This window comes from Oncorhynchus gorbuscha, linkage group LG11 (genome assembly GCF_021184085.1).
Source record: "Oncorhynchus gorbuscha isolate QuinsamMale2020 ecotype Even-year linkage group LG11, OgorEven_v1.0, whole genome shotgun sequence".
NCBI classification, from domain to species: Eukaryota; Metazoa; Chordata; class Actinopteri; order Salmoniformes; family Salmonidae; genus Oncorhynchus; species Oncorhynchus gorbuscha.
This window is the reverse complement of record NC_060183.1, coordinates 41,852,721-41,873,566: the sequence shown is the minus strand read 5'-3', so window position 1 is coordinate 41,873,566 and position 20,846 is coordinate 41,852,721. Positions and strand designations below refer to the sequence as shown.

The 20,846-nt window shown below is 41.2% G+C and overlaps 1 protein-coding gene across 1 annotated transcript in view; it reads right to left on the bottom strand.

Moving 5' to 3' along the window:
• Positions 1-9,416, bottom strand: part of LOC124048663 (lysosome membrane protein 2-like) — a 65,623-nt gene extending 56,207 nt beyond the window's left edge. The window contains exon 1 of the mRNA XM_046369669.1: positions 8,791-9,416. Within this exon, the coding sequence (XP_046225625.1) occupies positions 8,791-8,913 (123 nt within the window). The 5' untranslated portion in view covers positions 8,914-9,416. The remainder of the gene's footprint in view (positions 1-8,790) is intronic.
• Positions 9,417-20,846: the final 11,430 nt, after the last annotated feature.

The following is a 20,846-nucleotide window of genomic DNA, read 5'->3' as shown; positions in this document are numbered from 1 at the left end:
AGTATGTGTTGGGTTGGAGAGAGAACACAATCTCACACTGCGTGAGAAAGGAGCGGCACTCAGTGGGCTGCCCGGAGTAGCAAGGTGGGTTATTAACCCTAGGTTCTGGAGGCTCGGCAGGCCAGGAAGTAACAGGTGGCACGAGACGTAGACTCTGGAACTGTCCAGAGAGGTCGGAAACCTGAGCGGCCAGGTTCTCCACGGCATGGCGAGCAGCGGACAATTCCTGCTCGTGTCTGCCGAGCATGGCTCCTTGGATCTCGACGGCAGTGTAACGAGCGTCTGAAGTCGCTGGGTCCATTCCTTGGTCGGTTCCTTCTGTCATGCAGGTGAAAGAGGACCCAAAAGCGACTTAACAGAAACAGAGTTTATTTAAGTCCAAAACGGAATAACAGAAATCCTCTAGACTTGTAGAGGGGAAACAACTGGAGAAGCGGCCACAGACTGCAGGTCGCTTCGGGTAGGCGCAGGCCGTAGTCGACAGAGACACCTGCTCACACGCAGCATCTGATGAAGGCAAAAAAACACGACAGGACAGGGCGATACACAATCACAGCAAAAACACGACAGGACAGGGCGAAACGCAATCACAGCATGGTGAATACAATACAAGGAACCGACGGGACAGGAACGGATCACAAAGGAATAAATAGGGACTCTAATCAGGGGAAAGGATCGGGAACAGGTGTGGGAAGACTAAATGATGATTAGGGGAATAGGAACAGCTGGGAGCAGGAACGGAACGATAGAGAGAAGAGAGAGCGAGAGAGTGAGAGAGGGAGGGGGAGAGAGAGGGATAGAAGGAGGGAAAGAACCAAATAAGACCAGCAGAGGGAAACGAATAGCATGGGGAGCACAGGGACAAGACATGATAATAAATGACAAACATGACAGACACGTTCTGTCTCCTAGAGATGAACGTACTTTGGTGCAAAAAGTGCAAATCAATCCCAGAACAACAGCAAAGGACCTTGTGAAGATGCTGGAGGAAACGGGTACAAAAGTATCTATATCCACAGTAAAACGAGTCCTATATTGACATAACCTGAAAGGCCACTCAGCAAAGAAGCCACTGCTCCAAAACCGCCATAAAAAAGCCAGACTACGGTTTGCAAATGCACATGGGGACAAAGACCGCACTTTTGGAGAAATGTCTTCTAGTCTGATGAAACAATAATAGAACTGTTTGGCCATAATGACCAGCATTATGTTTGGAGGAAAAATGGGGAGGCTTGCAAGCTGAAGAACACCATCCCAACCGTGAAGCACGGTGGTTGCAGCATCATGTTGTGGGAAGGACTGGTGCTGGTCAAAATAGATGGCAACATGAAGATGGAAAATTATGTGGATATATTGAAGCAACATCTCAGGACATCAGTCCAGAAGTTAAAGCTTGGTCGCAAATAGGTCTTCCAAATGGACCATGACCTCAAGCATACTTCCAAAGTTGTGGCAAAATGGTTAAGGACAACAAAGTCAAGGTATTGGAGTGGCCATCACAAAGCCATGACCTCAGTCCCATAGAACATTTTTGGGCAGAACTGAAAAGGGTGTGTGAGCAAGGAGACCTACAAACCTGACTCCGTTACACCAGCTCTGTCAGGAGGAATGGGCCAAATTTCACCAAACTTATTGTGGGAAGCTTGTGGAAGGCTCCCCAAAACATATAATTTAAAGGCAATGCTAGCAAATACTAATTGAGTGTATGTAAACTTCTGACCCACTGGGAATGTGATGAAAGAAATAAAAGCTGAAAAATATTCTAACATTTCACATTCTTAAAATAAAGTGGTGATCCTAACTGACCTAAAACAGGGACTTTTTACTAGGATTAAATGTCAGGAATTGTGAAAAACTGAGTTTAAATGTATTTGGCTAAGGTGTATGTAAACTTCCGACTTCAACTACACATTTGACAAACCCCGTATATTTTACATTGGTTATCTTGTTTTTAGTTGTCCCACCCTTCAGCTCCATTCAACCCCTCCCATCTATCTCTTAACACCATCAATTTTGGATTTCTATTTGCTATATATTTTCAACTGTGCCGTGATGCTTCACAAAAGTACTGCACCTTTCTATTCTCATAGCTTCTACAGATTGTAAATGAAAGATAAAAATAAAATAATTATAATATTATTGCTCGATTGACTATGACTTTTCAAATCACCCAGTATTTCTATCTGCAGCGTTACAGTGCCTTGCAAAAGTATTCATCCCCCTTGGCATTTTTCCTATTTTGTTGCATTACAACCTGTAATTTAAATGGATTTTATTTGGATTTCCTGTAAAGGATATAAACAAATATTACTGTTACTGTTTGATCAGGTTGCAATTCCAAGATCCATTTCAATAGCTCAGTGTTCTCATTTCACTATACAGTGACACAACAGTGAAATGTAATGTGATTCAGTTCAGATTTCAAAGCTACTTTTGCACTCAACAAGTATAAACTTTTATACAAAGTATGAGGATTCAGGAATGAATCCTAAAGTAACTTCTTAATTAACATCAGCTCCACTGATGTAAACATCTACTATGCTCAACCATGTCAATATTTGATTTACGCTGGTACACAGTGCATTCGGAAAGTATTCAGACCCCTTCCCTTTTTCCACCTTTTGTCATGTTACAGCCTTATTCTAAAATAGCTAACTTTTTATGATTATTTTATTTTTTCATCTCATCAATCTACACACAATACCCCATAATGACAAAGCGAAAACAGGTTTTAGATTTTTTTTGCACATTTATTCAAGATAAAAAACAGACACTTTGCTAGGAGACTCAAAATTTAGCTCAGGTGCATCCTGTTTCCATTGATAATCTTTGAGATGTTTCTAAAACTTGATTGGAGTCCACCGATGTGGTAAATTCAATTGATTGGACATAATTTTATTTATACTATTTGGAAAGGCACACACCTGTCTATATAATGTTCCACAGTTGACAGTGCATTTCAGATCAAAAAGCAAGCCATGAGGTCGAAGGAATTGTCTATAGAGCTCCGAGACAGGATTATGTCGATGCACAGATCTGGGGAAGGGCACCAAAAAATGTCTGCAGCATTGAAGGTCCCCAAGAACACAGTGGCCTCCATCCAGAAGGACAACCATCTCTGCAGCACTCCACCAATCAGGCCTTTATGGTAGAGTGGCCAGACGAAAGCCACTCCTCAGGTAAAAGGCACATGACAGCCCGCTTGGAGTTTGCCAAAAGGCACCTAAAGGACTCTCAGACCATGAGAAATAAGATTCTCTGGTCTGATGAAACCAAGATTGAACTCTTTGGCCTGACTGCCAAGCGTCATGTCTCGAGGAAACCTGACATCATCCCTCTGGCCCAGCCAGAGCCCAAACTTGAACCCTATCGAACATTTCTGGAGAGTCCTGAAAATAGCTGTGCAGTGATGCTCCCCATCCAACCTGCAGAAAATAATGGGATAATCTCCCCAAATACAGGTGTGCCAAGCTTGTAGCGTCATACCCAATAAGACTCGAGGCAGTAATCGCTGCCAAAGGTGCCTCAACAAAGTTCTGAATAAAACTGATATTTAAGGTTGTTTTTGCTTTGTCATTATGGGGTGCTGTGTGTAGATTGATGATGGGAAAAAAAACAATTTAATCTATTTTAGAGGAAGGCATTAATGTAACAAAATATGGAAAAAGTCAAGGTGGCTATCAGCTTCCCATGAAAGGATACTTATTTACCTCAATCATAACTCTTTAACTGCTAGAGCAGCATATCCAACGTTTTAAAATGGAAAGTTCCTTCCTAACTTTGAACGCCATGGCTGCAAGAAAACAAAAACATGCCTCCTGGGGATTTGGGAGTATGGCGATGGAGGGGAGGAGTGGTAGAGGGATGGAGAGGAAAGGCCCTCTCTTTGTCTACGGTAACCAATGGAAATCCTTTGACCAGCCAAGCTGACTGAGAGAGACACTATAATTTGTGTGTGTGTGTGTTGATCATGTGATTGGTGAGCTCCATTACACTGACATCTGGTCTGAACACACAAACTCACAGAGAGAGAGAGAGCGAGAGAGAAAGAGAGAGTGGGAGAGAGAGCCCCAGTGGATGTCTCTCTGTGTTAATGATGGCCACGGTGGCACCATTACCCCAGCACAGGGACAAAGACCCAAGCCACCAGTGGGTGTGGTGGGTGAGGGGCGAAGATATGCCCTCTCAACCTCTCCAATGACAAAACGACCAGCTGAGTTGCTCAGGATAATGTGCCTGTCATCTTAGATAGGAGTGACTTGCCTAGTTAAATAAAGGTTAATTAAAAGTAAATAAACACAGCATAGAAGGTGATCAACCTCAGTCAGGGTTGTTGTTTTCACGCAACTTTCTATGAAAAATATGTAACATTTTCTGGTGCAGATCTAACATGTAGGCTTTGATGTTGAGGTCTTTCTTCATGTTGACAAGCTAGGGGTTAAGACCAAATGCATTCATACATTTCCTTCCGTATACAGCCTTCTCTAACATGTTGGTGGGCATTGTTCTGGTCTGGGCTCAGGTCACCTCTCTAGTTGGCCGATGGTGATCCTTTTCTACAGTGACCCAGATAAGGGCTGTGGAGCTGCCAAACACTTCAGGGCTGTGTCTTAAATGGCACCCCATTTCCTATACAGTGCACTACTTTTGACCAGAGCTGGTCAAAAGCAGATCACTATATAGGGAATTGGGTGCCACAGCTCTCGTTGTTACCCAATAAGCCAGCCTATCATGCTGTGTGAAAGAGGCTTACCACAAAAAGAGGGCCTACTACTGAGTTCAGAAGGGTTTCTGTGGTTTGAGTTATGAGCTCGGTTCTGTCCCAAATGGCACCTTATTCCATATGCCCACAACCCTCTTTCAAGCCATGAGTTGATATGAGGAGTGGTCTCTCCACTATGCCGAGAGGTCCAAGACAATAACAAGTTTGTCTGCGCGTGCGTATGTGCATTTGTGTCTGTGCACCTGTTGCATTTCCAGTATGTTTTCCTGGCCATCCCTCAGCATCACATAGTCACTCAGTGCACAATGCCTGCATCCCAAATGGCACACTTTATAGTGTACTACGTTTGACCAGGGCCCATAGGGTAGTAGTGCACTTTATAGGGAATAAGGTGCCATTTGGGACACAACCCTTGAATGAGTAATCTAATTAAACAAACACTAGAGGCTAAACAAACATTTGTTGTTTCAACATCCACATTTTGTAACATTCACTCCAGAGATAAAGTCCAGATTTGTGTGGTATATTCTTGGTCAGGTCAGTCACATCAGGACAGTGTGTGGGTTTATGTGTATGTGTGTCTCACATCAGGATAGTGAGTAAAGGACCATGGTTTGCGTGGCTGGCATAAGCTCTACATATCTCATGGTAAACAGGGGTAATACTGTAGATTTAGGTCAGTTGGAGCAGACTAGCCTAATTATCTGACAACATTTCCTATGTATTATTTGTTTATGGAAAGACAGATGCACCTGGGATGGTATGTCAGGGTGGCACAACTGTTACTACTAGTTCACATCTGGCTTATTTTACACTTGTCTCTCACCCAATTGGCTGACTCCTAAGATCTATAACCCTGGTCTGTCACCCAATTGGCTGACTCCTAAGACCTATTACCCTGGTCTGTCACCCAATTGGCTGACACCTAAAATCTATAATCCTTGTCTCTCACTCATTTGGAAGACTCCGAAGATTTAGAGGCCTTGTCTGTCACCCAATTGGCTGACTCCCAAGACCTAGAACCCTAGATGGGCAATGGCTGTGATTGGAGAAAGCTGAGGATGGATACACAACGTTGTAATTACTCCACAATACTAACCTAATTGACAGAGTGAAAAGAAGGTATACAAATATTCAAAAAATTGCATCCTGTTTGCAACAAGGTAGTAAAGTAATACTTCAAAATATTTGGCAAAGCAATTCACTTTTAGTCCTAAATACAAAGTGTTATGTTTGGGGTAAATCCAACACAACACATTACTGAGTACCTCTCTCCATAAGCAGAGTGGTGTCTGCATCATGTTATGGGTATAATAATAATAATAATTTAGCACATTTCTCTAGTGCTTTTCATAGAATCTCAAAGCGCTTCAAGAGCAAACATAAACAAGCAATATATCATGACAGGTCAACCAATAGAAGCCAAGTCTTTGAAAGCTGCATCCTCCAAAGATGGAGAGGGTTAGTTCATAGCTTGAGCGAAGAGAGCTGGTCAGAAGAGGGTAGATGGTGATGGAGTCTGCTGATGATCTTGCAGAGGGCAAGTCTGGGAACCAGCCTGTGTCTTATAGCCAATGGACTTCTCCTCTTCCACTCTGTGTAGCACCCACTCGGGTGATGCCTCAGCAGCTCTGGGTGCCAGAAAGATCACCACACAATGCTCAGAATAGTAGCCAGTCGTCCTCACTACAAGCCCTCTGCCTCAGCACTGCTCGATTCCTGTATCTCCCATTCCTCTTACGCTTCAGACGACTCCTCAAATAATTTTCTCAGAAGATCAGGATTTGGCAGCAAGGTGAAACAAAAAAGCTACTACTGTGTCCAGATGCAAAAACATTAGCCAGCTAGCAAAATCCTAGAGGAAAACCTGGTTCAGCCTGCTTTCCACCAGACACCGGGATATTAATTCGCCTTTAAGGAGGCTAACGGGTGGCTAACGTTTGCTAGGCTAGGGGTTAGGGGTTAAGGTTAGTGTTAAGGTTAGGAGTTAGGTTAAAGGGTTAAGGTTCGGGTCACGGGAAGCTAACCTGCTAAGTAGTTGCAAAGTTGCTAAAAGTTCAAAGTTGTCCATGATGATATTTGAACACACAACCTTTGGGTTGCTACACGTTCGTGCTATATGCCTACCCTTCCACCATCCTTTCATGTTTGCTGTTTCGCTTTACCCTCCAACATGATATAATAGGAAAACACCATCCTGACATGGTTTTGCAAAAAGGTAGCTGATATGTTTCTCAGTATGTTGCAGTCAATGGAAAAAGATGACTGTCGCAGGGTTAACATTTTTCTTGTTTATCTCATGTCTGTCTCTGTCTCACTCTCTACCTTCTCTTTATCCCTCCCTCGCTCATTATCTACTCTCTTCCTCCCCCTTCTTTCACACCCTCCACCTCTCTCACCCTCTCTGTCTCAAGTTCTATTCACAATGGTATTCAGTTGGTAAGAGACAGACATTCCGTAAATACTAGGAATAGATTGTCCACCATCTATGCGTTATCCAGACAGAAAAGAGAAATAGGCAAAAGTATGTGTATTAGGCAAAAGTATTTCGATTTAGAGCAATAAAGAAATGGAATAAATTAACTGAGAACTAGAAACCTTTCAATATATAAATTTAAACATTATTTTAAAACAATTTAAATATAGTATATAGAAATGTTGTGGGACTACAGTAGATGAAGAATCAATATTTTTTAGATTGAGTATTTATTGGGTCATTATGCTAGTATATTATGTATGTTTGTAATAGTGTGTTATATGTGAAAGTGTGTTTGTATTATAAATTATATTTTAATGTTAAGGACTCTTGGAAGATTCGTCCAAATGGGAGTCCCTAATACAATAAAATCTCCCTTCTCTTTCTCTCTTGAGACAGACAGACAGACAGACAGACAGACAGACAGACAGACAGACAGACAGACAGACAGACAGACAGACAGACAGACAGGCAGACAGGCAGACAGGCAGACAGGCAGACAGGCAGACAGACAGACAGACAGACAGACAGACAGACAGACAGACAGACAGACAGACAGACTTATGTAACCATACCAAGTGTAACATATCATACTAATTTGAGAGTTCCGGATTTTCATTAACTATGTGACAATAAAATCTCCCTTCTCTTTCTCTCTTGAGACAGACAGACAGACAGACAGACAGACAGACAGACAGACAGACAGACAGACAGACAGACAGACAGACAGACAGACAGACAGACAGACAGACAGACAGACAGACAGACAGACAGACAGACAGACAGACAGACAGACAGACAGACAGACAGACAGACAGACAGACAGACAGACAGACAGACAGACAGACAGACAGACAGACAGACAGACAGACAGACAGACAGACAGACAGACAGACAGACAGACTTATGTAACCATACCAAGTGTAACATATCATACTAATTTGAGAGTTCCGGATTTTCATTAACTATGTGACATCTAGTCTACAAGACCAGCCAGGTCTGGATAGAACCCCTAAAACTCAGTGATCTATGCATTGATTCTGAGAAAACGTCAGCTTCAGTTTGTTGGAGAACTTCACACAGGGGTGCACTAAGCTACTTTGTTCTCTGTACCCCAAGCAGAATTATTCGGACAGATTGGTGCCCGATGATTTGCAGTCGCTAACCTGTATTTATGATTGCCTCATTAGGCGGGTGCTTACATTTGTCCTATTTTACACATGTACATGTGTGTGAATTAAAAATGTGTTTTTTTGCATATCCTACTCCCCTGAAACACCCTCAGAGAGTGAGGTCACGGCCAGGGATTGGTCATTATTGACAGCAACCCTTAGAGCAATTAGGGTTAAGTGCCTTGCTCAAGGACACATTGACAGATTTTTCACTCAGTTGGCTCAGGAACCTAGTCAAAAAATGACCTTTCGGTTAAATGCCCCAAGGTTCTTAACCCCTAAGCTACTTGCTCCCATGCCTCATGACATTGTAACACTGCTGTAACACTGCATTTTGATTTATTTGGCACCTGTGGAATATTTGACGTGCAAATATAACATGCAAAGTTATAAAAACTTGTGCATTCTGCTTAACTTACCTTTTTTAACCGGTTATGTATTGTAGTTTGAAATACTTGAGCCACAAATAAACCAATCCCGATGAACAGCAGATGAGCGCAGACAATCCCAACTCCATATACAGCACAAGATCTTTGAGTCATGATGCAGGACAACGGCGCGTAAAAGTTGTAACACAGCAAGAAGAGGACTATACAGTTGAAATGTGGCACCTGAGTCGGCTGCGCTTTTATCTTCAAGTTCAAGCACAAAGCATCGTCAAAGTTGACCTTGTTGTCCTCTTTTGTGGTTTGTGGTCAGTTTTTCCGTAACTTGTAAAGTGGTAGAACTTGGATTCTGTATTAGTTACCGATTTTATTTGTTTATTCTAGTCGACTATAATGGTAATCACTTCTTTACTCTTCGTAGTTGTAAGTCATTGCAAGAAAAGGAATGTATGCTAAATTTAGTTATCTGCTGCCTGGTTAATAATGAGATCTTTCACAATAAAAGGAGGTCGTCTGCAATCCGGGGTGGTGAAGGTGTAATAAACTGTATGAATAATCCCAGTGGATATTTGTAGGGTGGTGAGAAGGTCGCGCTTGTGCGCTAAACGAATGTTGATTGGTCACACCGCAATGTCTGCTGTTCTCCCTTCAACATGTGTGTCAATACGGTTACTGTTTCTGCCTGATTGAGAGGAAAAGTAACAGTGTTGTTGTATTCATTCGTGCACACTGTAGAAAACGCTTTGCAATTAAAACGAGCGTTTGTTATTGGACAAATTCAGGTTAGCCTGTCCCCGCTTCGGCTTGTTCTTTTTCTGTTTGCTTCCTAGTGAGTACACCCCAGGGTTGGCTGTCTTGCAAATCACACAGGTTATGGGCAGACAGCCTACAATTCACCGAGATCCTTGCTTCATAATAGTGCATAAAAGAGCTGGATAAAATAAAACGAAGTCATAAACAATTATACATGTGGAGATAAAAAATATATATATATATTTTTTATGTAATTAATTGTTTCACACTATTTGCATGGGTTGAAATTATTTGACATCAAACTACAAGGGCAAATTCAGGGCTGGAAGTTGGAACTCTAATGTCAAATGATAATTCCAACCCTGTCAACAAGTGTAATAAGTAATATAATAACTTCTAGACATTTCATATAGTAACCTATTCAAATATAAAGGTATTAGTTTAGTTATAGGATGTTTAAAAGACAATTTGTCAGTTGCAGAGTTCTCTTTAGAGGACTCTTAGACAGAAAACATTTTGACTCTACGCGAATAAGACATAGTTTGTAAAACATTGCGTGTTAAAGCTTAGAGTGTTACTTCCTTTTCTCTCACAAACACATTTTCAGTTTAGTTTGCCCGTCATTTCGCACTGAATGTCTAATTTACAAATAATAGGATGGCAACGGGCCATTGAGGCCAAGGAGAGTCTTGACCCTGAAATACAGTGCTATCTTAAAAAGTTCTGAATACCCAGAAGGTCAGGTGTGGCACTGGCTAGGATAAATAATGGCAGACAATATACATTTGCAGCATGCATAATGAGCATCTATGTAAACTTGTATTTGTATGGACTAGTGATGCAATTACAAATCAAATAAAAGTATACAATGTCAGCGCCTTTTTTCTCTCTCTATCCATACAGTATGATGCACCTCATGACACAGACAGAGTGTATTCTAGAAATGACCCAAATGTTTTTTGAATCAGAACTTTTAGAGAGTGAAGAACTAAATATAAATATACAGATACTGTATTTATCATGCCTTAGCCACACCTGACCTTCTGAGTCTTCAGAAGACCTTTTACCAACTTCGGGCAAAGAGTGATGGTTAGGGGGCCTTCTCATCAAAATAAATACTTTTAGAGGGGGGTTGAATAAGTGCTGCACCCATGTATTACACATACTGTATATAGAGGGCCTCAGGGCCATGAAATAGCCAGTTATTTCCTAAGTATGATTTCTCTGCAGGGATCAAATTACATTTAGGCTATGAGGGGTAGGGCACCTCCATAACAAATCAGGACCACCCCAAGTTTTGTAAGTGAGACTATCAACACATTCAGATAACAGTGTAACCCATCCCTTAATAATGCTCGTAGGAGCCTCTGACTTGTCCAAGCAACACGAGTCTGGCCAGCGAGACTTGTGGGGGCTGTTTTGTTAGACTTCAGTGTGGCTATTGACATTACCGATCATAGTCTGCTGCTGGAAAACATATGTGTTATGGCTTTACACCCCCTGCTATAATGTGGATAAAGAGTTACCTGTCTAACAGAACAAATAGAGTGTTCTTTAATGGAAGCCTCTCCAACATAATCCAGGTAGAATCAAAATCAACATCAAATAAAATAAAAGGTATTGGTCACATACACATTGTTAGCCAATGTTATTGCGAGTGTAGTGAAATGCTTGTGCTTCTTGTTCCGACAGTGCAGCAATATCCAACAAGTAATAACTAAGGATTCCACATCAAATACCTAATACACACAAATCCAAGTAAACAAATATATAGATATTTATTTGATCAGTTAAGTTGACTGAAAACATTCCCATTTACAGCAATGTCCTGGGGAATAGTTACAGGGGAGATGAATAAGACAATTATAAACTAGGGATGATTAGGTGACCATGATGGTATGAGGGCCAGTTTGGGAATTTAGCCAGGACACCAGTGTTAACATTTACATTTTACATTTAAGTCATTTAGCAGACGCTCTTATCCAGAGCGACTTACAAATTGGAACATCCCTACTCTTACGATAAGTGCAATGGGATCGTTAATGACCACAGAGAGAGGCAGGACACCCGTTGAACATCCCATCCAAAAGGCAACAACCTACACAGGGAGATGGGATATTTTTTTTAGACCAGAGGAAAGCATGCCTCCTACTGGCCCTTCAACACCACTTCCAGCAGCATCTCGTCTCCCATCCAGGAACAAGCCTGCTTATTAGCTTCAGTAGCAAGTCAGCAGTGGGATGCAGAGTGGTGTGCTGCTGGGAATGGATGAGAAATGTCAGAGCGCATAGGCTAAGATGTAATAGATAGTGTAGAATACAGTATATAGACATGAGATGAGTAATGCAATATTGTTAAACCTGGTGGTGTTATTAAAGTGACTAGTGTTCCATTTATTAAAGTGGCCAATTATTTCAAGTCTGTATGTAGGCAGCAGCCTCTCTGTGCTAGTGATGGCTGTTGAACAGTCTGATGTCCTTGAGATGGAAGCTGTTTTTCAGTCTCTCGGTCCCAGCTTCGATTCACCTATACAGATCTCAACTTCTGGATAGTAGCGGGGTCAAACGGGTAATGGCTCGGGTGATTGTTATTAATTATATTTTTGGCCTTCCTGTGACATCAGGTGCTGTAGGTGTCCTGGAGGGCAGGTAGTTTGCCCCGGTGATGCATGGTTCAGACCACCCCAGCCTCTGGAGAGCCTTGTGTTTCTGGGCGGTGCAGCTGTTGTACCAGGCGGTGATACAGCCCAACAGGTTGCTCTCAATTGTGAATCTGTAAAAGTTTGTGAGGGTTTTAGTTGACAAGCCAAATTTCTTCAGCCTCCTGAGTTTGAAGAGGCACTGTTGCGCCTTCTTCACCACACTGTCTGTATGGGTGTACCATTTCAATTTGTCAGTGATGTGTACACCGAGAAACTTAAAACTTTCCACCTTCTCTACTACTGTTCCATTGATATGGATGTGGGGGTGATCCCTCTGCTGTTTCTTAAAGTCCACGGTCATCTCCTTTGTTTTGTTGATGTTGAGAGGTTATTTGCCTGACACCACGTCACCTCCTCCCTGAAGGCTGTCTCGTCATTGCTGGTAATCAAGCCTACTACTGTTGTGTCACCTGCAAACTTGATGATTGAGTTGGAGGCATGCATGGCCACGCAGTCATGGGTGAACAGGGAGTACAGGAGGAGGCTGAGCAGGCACCTTTGTGGGGCCCCAGTGTTGAGGATCAGCGAAGTAAAGATTTTGTTTCCCTACCTTTACCACCTGGGGGCTGCCATCAGGAAGTCCAGAACCCAGTTGCTCAGGGGGGGGGGGGGGGGTTGAGAACCAGGGTCTCGAGCTTAATGATGAGTTTGGAGGGTACTATGGTGTTAAATGCTAAGCTGTACAGCATCGATGAACAGCATTCTTATATAGGCAATCCTCTTCTCCAGATAGATTAGGGCAGTGTGATTGTGGTTGCATTGTTTGTGGACCTACTGGGGCGGTAAGCAAATTGGAATGTGTCTAGGGTGTCAGGTAGGGTGGAGATGATATGATCCGTGACTAGTCTCTTAAGCACTTCATGATGACAGAAGTGAGTGCTACAGGGCGATAGTCATTTTGCTCAGTTACCTTAGCTTTCTTGGGAACAGGAACAATGGTGGCCATCTTGAAGCATGTGGGAACAGCAGACTGGGATTAGCTTTGTTAAAATCCCCAGCTACAATAAATGCAGCCTCAGGATATATGGTTTCCAGTTTGCATAAAGTTCAGTGACGGTCCTGGATGGCCGACTTGGTATCCGCTCGCAGGGGGATATACACGGCTGTGACGATAATTGAGGAGAGTTCTCTTGTGAAATAATACGGTCGGCATTTGATTGTGAGGAAATCTAGGTCAGGTGAACAAAAGGACCCGAGTTACTGTATGTTGTTACAATTACACCATGAGTTGTTAATCATGAAACATACACCCCCGCCCTTCTTCTTACCAGAGAGATGTTTATTCCTGTCGGTGCGATGCACTGAAAATCCCGTTGGCTGACTCCGACAGCATGTCCCCAGCTTGCCATGTTTCCGTGAAACAGAATATGTTACAATCCCGGATATCTCTTTGGAAAGCAACTCTTGCCCTAATTTCGCCTACTTTGTTAACTTGGGACTAGACAGTCTTGAAGAGTTCCATTATATGCTTAGCACTTGTTGGCTGCTTTTCCTCCACTCTGCAGTCCGACTCATCCCAAACCGTCTCAGTTGCGTTGAAGTCTGGGGATTGTGGAGGCCAGGTCATCTGATGCAGCACTCCATCACTTTCCTTCTTGGTAAAATAGCCCTTACACAGCCTGGAGGTGTGTTTTGGGTCATTGTCCTGTTGAAAAACGAATGATAGTCCCACTAAGCCTAAACCACATGGGATGTACCACTGCAGCATGCAGCATGGCCTTGAATTCTAAATATATCACAGACAGTGTTACCAACAAAAACACCCACACCATAAAACCTCCTCCTCCATGCTTTAAGGTGAGAAATACACATGTATTTTTTTATTTTATTTTACCCCTTTCTCTCCCCAATTTTGTGGTATCCAATTGATAAAACCTCCTCCTCCATGCTTTAAGGCTCACGGCTAACTGGTGCTAGCTTTGTGGCAGTGGCATTAGCCACTATAGCCAATCGGTAGCAGCGGTGATCCGGTGCCAAGGTCCAGAATTTAAAGCAAGGATCCGGTGGAGTATCGGTCTAATTCCCATTACCCAAATGTTTTTTTTATGTGATCTTGCTGTGGGGTGACCAGTCTCTCCGGGTGCTCATTGACTCTGGGGCAGATGAGTTTCATGGATGCTACCCTGGTATCGGAACTAAGTATCCCTAATCAACTCCTCTCCTTTCCCATGGATGCCAGGGCACTGGATGGCCGCTCCATTGGAAGAGTCACTTACAGCAGTTTCATTAATAGGCAGGTAACTGGAAACCACGGTGAGTCAATAATACAACTTCTCCTCATTGAGTCTCCCCACATTCATATTGTTTTGGGACATTCTTGGCTCCAGAAGCACAACCCCGATATTGACTGGACCACGGGGGTCAATCCTGTGTTGGAGCCCGTTCTGCCATTCACACTGCCTTAAACATTCTTTCCCCAAATGTTTTGTTGTTGTTGATCAATTCGTGTATTTGAGTTTAACCATAATATTTGTTGAATTATTTGTTCCGTCTTTTTTGGTGGATTAAACTGAAATTGCAAAAACTTTCTATGGCTTGTTTTAAAAACAGCCTAATATTGGAGCTGATTTCATTTTTAAATAACCAAAAGTGAGAAGTTGTAATCTGAATAAAGAGGAAAAAGTCAATTCTTTAAACAATTTTAACTAAATCTGCTAGAGAACCAGTTCAGATTTAAGTGCAGCTTTTGTATGACTGAAGCCTTTAGTGAGAGGTCTAATATTTATATTTTTAGTGAGGTCTAATTTTTAATAATTTCTGCCCTCTGAATTCATATTCATTATATAAATAGGCCCATTTAATTTGGTGTGGCTTACCGTTCCAAGTAAAATCGATTATTTTTTACTAATATAATTTCAAAAACAATTCGCTAGGTGTAGGCTAGGACATAAGCAAATAGGTCAACTGGGATATGACTAAAGTTAATCAGGGTGATTTTTCCCACAAATAGACAGGTATTTTCCTTACCATGTTAGCAAGATCTTATCTATTTTTGCTAACTTCCTATTAAAATGTATTGCAGTGCGACCATTTCTCACACAGTCTACGCTGAACAGTTGATGTTGAGATAGGCGGCAGCATTTTCACTTGGATAGAAAACACTGAAGTTTCTAAAAATGTTTGAATCGTGTCTGAGTATAACAGAACTTATGTAGCAAGCAAAAGCCAGAGAACTAACCATTCAGATTTTTTTTTTGGAGGTCTCTGCCTGTTCAGTAGAGTTCTCATTGGGAAACGGTATTCCTTTGGAACTTGTTTTCGGTTCCTACCACTTCCACTGGATGTCACCAGTCTTTGGAATTTGGTTGAGGTTATTAATTTGTGCAATGAAGTAGTACGGCCATCTAGGAACTGCGTAACACTGTTGAGAGTTGCACAAGACTTGAAAAGTAGCTTGTTGTCTTCCTGTACTGAAAACAGATAGACCCGTCTACAATTTGATAGATTATTAACTTTTAAAAATACCCAAAGTTGCATTAAAAAAATAGTTTGAAATATTTTGGCAAAGTTCATAGGCAACTTTTGAAATATTTTGTAGTGACGTTGTGTTTTTTGGAAATATATATATATATATATATATGGACGGAATTAATCGAACAAAAGGACCAAATATGACACGTTGGCTGGATTCACAACGAGTGTAGCTTTAATTGAGTATCTTACATGCGTGATTTAATGAAAGTTTGATTTTTATATCGTTTTTTCAAATTTGCAGCGCTGCATTTTCCGTTTTTTGCACAAGTGGGACGCAACCGTCCCCTATACCATAAGAAGTTAAGGAAAGAAATTCCACAAATTCACTTTTAACAAGGCACAACTGTTAATTGAAATTAATTCCAGGTGACTACCTCATGAAGCTAGTTCAGAGAATGCCACGAGTGTGCAAAGCTGTCAAGGAAAAGGGTGGCTACTTTAATTTGTTTAATACTTTTTTGGTTACTACATGATTCCATATTTGTTATTTCATAATATTTGATGTCTTCACTATTATTCAACAATGTAGAAAATAGTTTTTAAAAAATAAAGAAAAACCCAGGAATAAGTAGGTGTCCAAATTTTTGATTGGTGCTGTATATATTTCCAAAGAAGTGTGGATCACCATTATTTGGACCGTATAGATTAATGAGCCAAATCTGTATCACCATAATGAGATACAAGTTTCAATTCTATTTATTATAACATGTTTGTAAACTTACCATTCAAAAGTATGATTGAGTGTCCATATAGCTGTACCTTGCTATTTGCATTGCTGCTAAGTAAACCTCCGATTGTTCTCCACTATTCCACCTGCTAAAACTTTCCCCTGTCCCTCTGGGGCCTCATTTATAAAAACAGACTTATGATCAACTTCAATCTTAAGTACGATTTACGCAGAAAACCACGTGTAAGTAGTTATTTATAAAACCTTACTTTGTAGTGGAAATGATCTTATCTCTACGAAAAGTATAGACTTCACGTAAGTGATTTTCCTGCTGGTTATGTATGGCTATCCTTTTTTTCCACATCAGCCTCGGTCTTGCTGCCCCACCTCGTTCACTGCAGCGGTCACACACTCCCAAGCTACCCGTTTGGCTTTGTTTGTCAACCCACTATTTTGTCCACCGAATAATACGTGTTGCCTAACTTCAATCTCCTCTACGGTCGCTGTGATCTCGTCTTCCAAAAATCTTGCTTTTCTCATGTGGTCCATGGCGATTCCTGACTAAATCCTCATTTGTGTTAGCATTCTATAAGGGGAAATCGCTGATTGCAAGGCACGTTCAGGTGCTGTCAATTTTAAGATAATTTGAGATTGCTATGTCACAGGTACGTAAATTACAAATGGGCTTCTTAGAACCTGCGTAAGCAACTTTTTTTATGCTCAGTATCCATTATGAATCAAACGTAAGCACACTGTCGGAAATGAGCTTACAACTAAGTTCAAGTATAAATCTAAGATTTTTTTATTTTTATAAATGAGGTGCCTGGATCCTAGGGCCTTTGAAAGATTGGGACCCATCCTTTGAAAAGAGCACACAATTCCACCCACAGAACAGTAGCAGATCAACCACCAAAATCCTTGCCAACGCCCTCACCTCGATTGTATTATATACAGTTATAAGATAAAAATATTGCATATCTTAATTTATTTCCACAATAAATAAAAAATGCATAATAATGTAGGCAGTTCATGCTAAGGATCGTTACCTGTAACCAGGATTGCCATTACAACAATTACATTTTTGGCAAGCAATTATTTTGGCAAACAGTTATTGTGATTCATCCTATTTTGTCCTTAACATCATTACTCCACAGCAACAGATGTGGAATACACACACACACTCCCCACCCTTCCCCCATAAACAACCACAAGCTCAGATGTTCAAGTTGTTCCGTTCCCGAGTCCAACTCATGAAAGGACTTGATGTGCGAATGCATTTACAGTTGTAGCAGTTTGAGAGTCATGCAAGATTTTGCAATAATGGGGATATTTCATTAACCAATGTCAAGTCTTAGCTGATGGAGATCTGATACACACCATACACGTCTCCCGATGTGACCATTTTCCCAAGCATTTCTGTGCAGTTCTTTGATTATTTTGTGCTATCAGGGCCACAATAATTTGCCCCCTCTCTGACTGTATGACCCCCGCCCCATGGGTTACTGCAGCTGGTGTTGCCAGTACTGTCACTACCTGGGTGTGGGCACCTCACCGGAATTCCCACCGCTAGGTACAAGGTCATCAATGTTCTCATTAGCAGCTCTGAGAAATTCCTTGTATATTATGCTCACCAATCCAGGGGCTTTGGATTTGTAAGACCAACCCTGCAAGGCAGGCTCAAAATCTTAAGGGGGCGGTGCTGCTTTAGTGGGTCTCTTACCGCATTTATCTTTCTGTCTTGTCTGTGTTTAGCCTACTTGCAGTAAGCCTATAAAACAGATGTATGGGTCACTTATGTATTTTTTTAAAACATACATTCGTCCTTCCTAACTCAGTTGCTGGATAGGAAGGAAACCACTCAAGTATTTCACCATGAGGCCAATGGAGACTAAAGCCATTCAACTCTGACTGTTTTAATCACTTAATAATAGTAAAAAACTGCAAAACACTTGGCATTTAAAAAAAACTTTGTCCTGAATACAAAGAGTAATGTTTGGTGCAAATCCAACACAACACATCACTGAGTACCACTTAATTTTCAAGCATGGTAGTGGCTTGCTCATGTAATGGGTATGCTTGAGCTAAGCACAGGAACACCCTAGAGAGAAACCTGCTTCAGTGTGCTTTCCAACAACACTGGGAGACAAATTCATCTTTCAAATTCATAACATGTAATTGCCTTACATATATTCGACATTTCTGTATTTCATTCTTAATAAATGTGCAATAAAATTATTAAAATCTATACATTGACAGCTTTATTATAGTAATACCAACTAAATTAACAGTAAATTAAGATTCAAGCTGTAAAAAAAGGGGGAGGAAATGAGACCGCATACAGCTGAACCGGTAAAGAAATGTTTTAAAAAAGCACGATCTTTCACATTCTATGTTATGATTGGCAAGTCAGTATACACCCCTGGTGTAATGTATGATAAGAGGCAGCATTTACAGTTGAATTGTAGAATATAGCAAACCAATGGTGCAAAAATTCAAAATTCCCTTAATGGAGGGTACAAGAGCAAATACACCAAACATTAGGAACACCTTCCTAATATTGTGTTGCAGCCCCCCCTTTTGCCCTCAGAACAGTCTCAATTCATGGGGCCATAGACTTTACAAAGTGCCGAAAGCATTCCACAGGGATGATGGCCCATGTTGACCAATGCTTCCAACAGTTGTGTCAAGTTCGCTGGATATCCTTTTGGGTGGTGGACCAATATTGATACACACATGGAAAACTTTGACACAAACAGTTTTTGACACAAACTGTTGCGCCTGGCCCCATACTACCAAACCCCGTTCAAAGGCACAAATCTTTTGTCTCACCCATTTACCCTCTGAATGGCACACATACACAATCCATGTCTCAATTGTCTCAATGCTTAAAAATCCTTCATCTCTACACTGATTGAAGTGGATTTAACAAGTGACATCAATACAGGTTCATAGCTTTCACCTAGATAAACCTGGTCAGTCTACCATGGAAAGATCGGGTGTTCTTAATGTTTTGTATACTTCATCTCTTCAAACATTTTTGCTTTAAAAATCTAAATCTTCAGTCAATGTTTTGACCAACAGCAGTTTTACAATAAAATCCAGAATTACCTGAAATGCTTTAACATGACCAGGAGGATATACAAGAAAATAAGGGTGAGGAAAAAGCTTCAAGCTCAACGCCTCAAAAAAGAGCAGACACTGTCAAAACATTTTGAAAATAGCATCAAAATTGCCATAGGACAAAATACTGTATGTTCAAAGTCGCTCTGGATAAGAGCGTCTGCTAAATGACTTAAATGTAAATGTAAATGTATTGCAGGAAAGTAGTGCACAACAATAAATTAAAGATACCTGGTAAATAACACAAAAGATACACAGGTTTCGTAATACACAACTCCATATATTAAAATATATATTAACCATTTGGCAGATAGAAGATTAATCTTCACACAAAGCACAATTGTTTACTGACAGCCCAGCTATCTTCGAGAAGAACATAGAGAGTAGGTGGTAGCACTCTGCTAAGACCCCAGACTGTCTGTACAGGTAGCTCTCGTCCCTCAGCCATTTCAAAAACCTATTTTATTGCAGCACAAGTTAATCTAACTCTGCAAAAGACTTCCATAGTTTTATACATCCCAATGAGATTGTTCAAACGCAAAACGGCTACAGCTTGCTAATGCTAACACTGAAGAGGTTTTAGCATCACTGAGCCTATGCAGATGGCACTGATCGAAAGCCCCGAAATAAAATAACTACAAATAAAAGCATAGTCTCTGTGGTTTAACTGGAATCGAAAGAATGTCAACTGATTTCTATCCTAAACACGGTTCTGTTTACGGAGTCTTTACTAAACAGCGTCACAATTCACTCCCTCTGTTTTATATGAGACTGCTGGGAACCTATGAAGAGCTCAGTTTATCTACCAGACAGTGATGAACGTGAAATTGAGGTCTTGACTTTTCCACATTGTATTACGTTATAGCCTTATTGTAAAATGTATGAATTGAATTGATTACCTCAATCTACACGCGATACCCCATAATGACAAAGCGAAAACAGGTTTTAAGAAATGTTATAAAAACAAAACTACCTTATTCACATAAGTATTCAGAACCGTTGCTATGAGACTCGAAATTGAGCTCAGGTGCATCCTGTTTCCATTGGTCATCCTTGAGATGTTTCTACAACTTGATTGGAGTCCACCTATGGTAAATTCAATTGATTGGACATGATTTGAAAAAGGCACACACCGGTCTATATAAGGTCCCACAATTGACAGTGCAAGTCAGAGCAAAAACCAAGCCATGAGGTCGAAGGAATTGTCCGTGTCGCGGCAAGGACTAGGGGAAGGGTACCAAAACCATTCTGCAGCATTGAAGGTCCCCAAGAACAGTGGCCATTCTTTCTTAAAAATTGAAGAAGCTTGGTACCACCAAGACTCTTCCTAGAGCTGGCCGCCCGGCCAAACTGAGCAATCGGGGGAGAATGGCC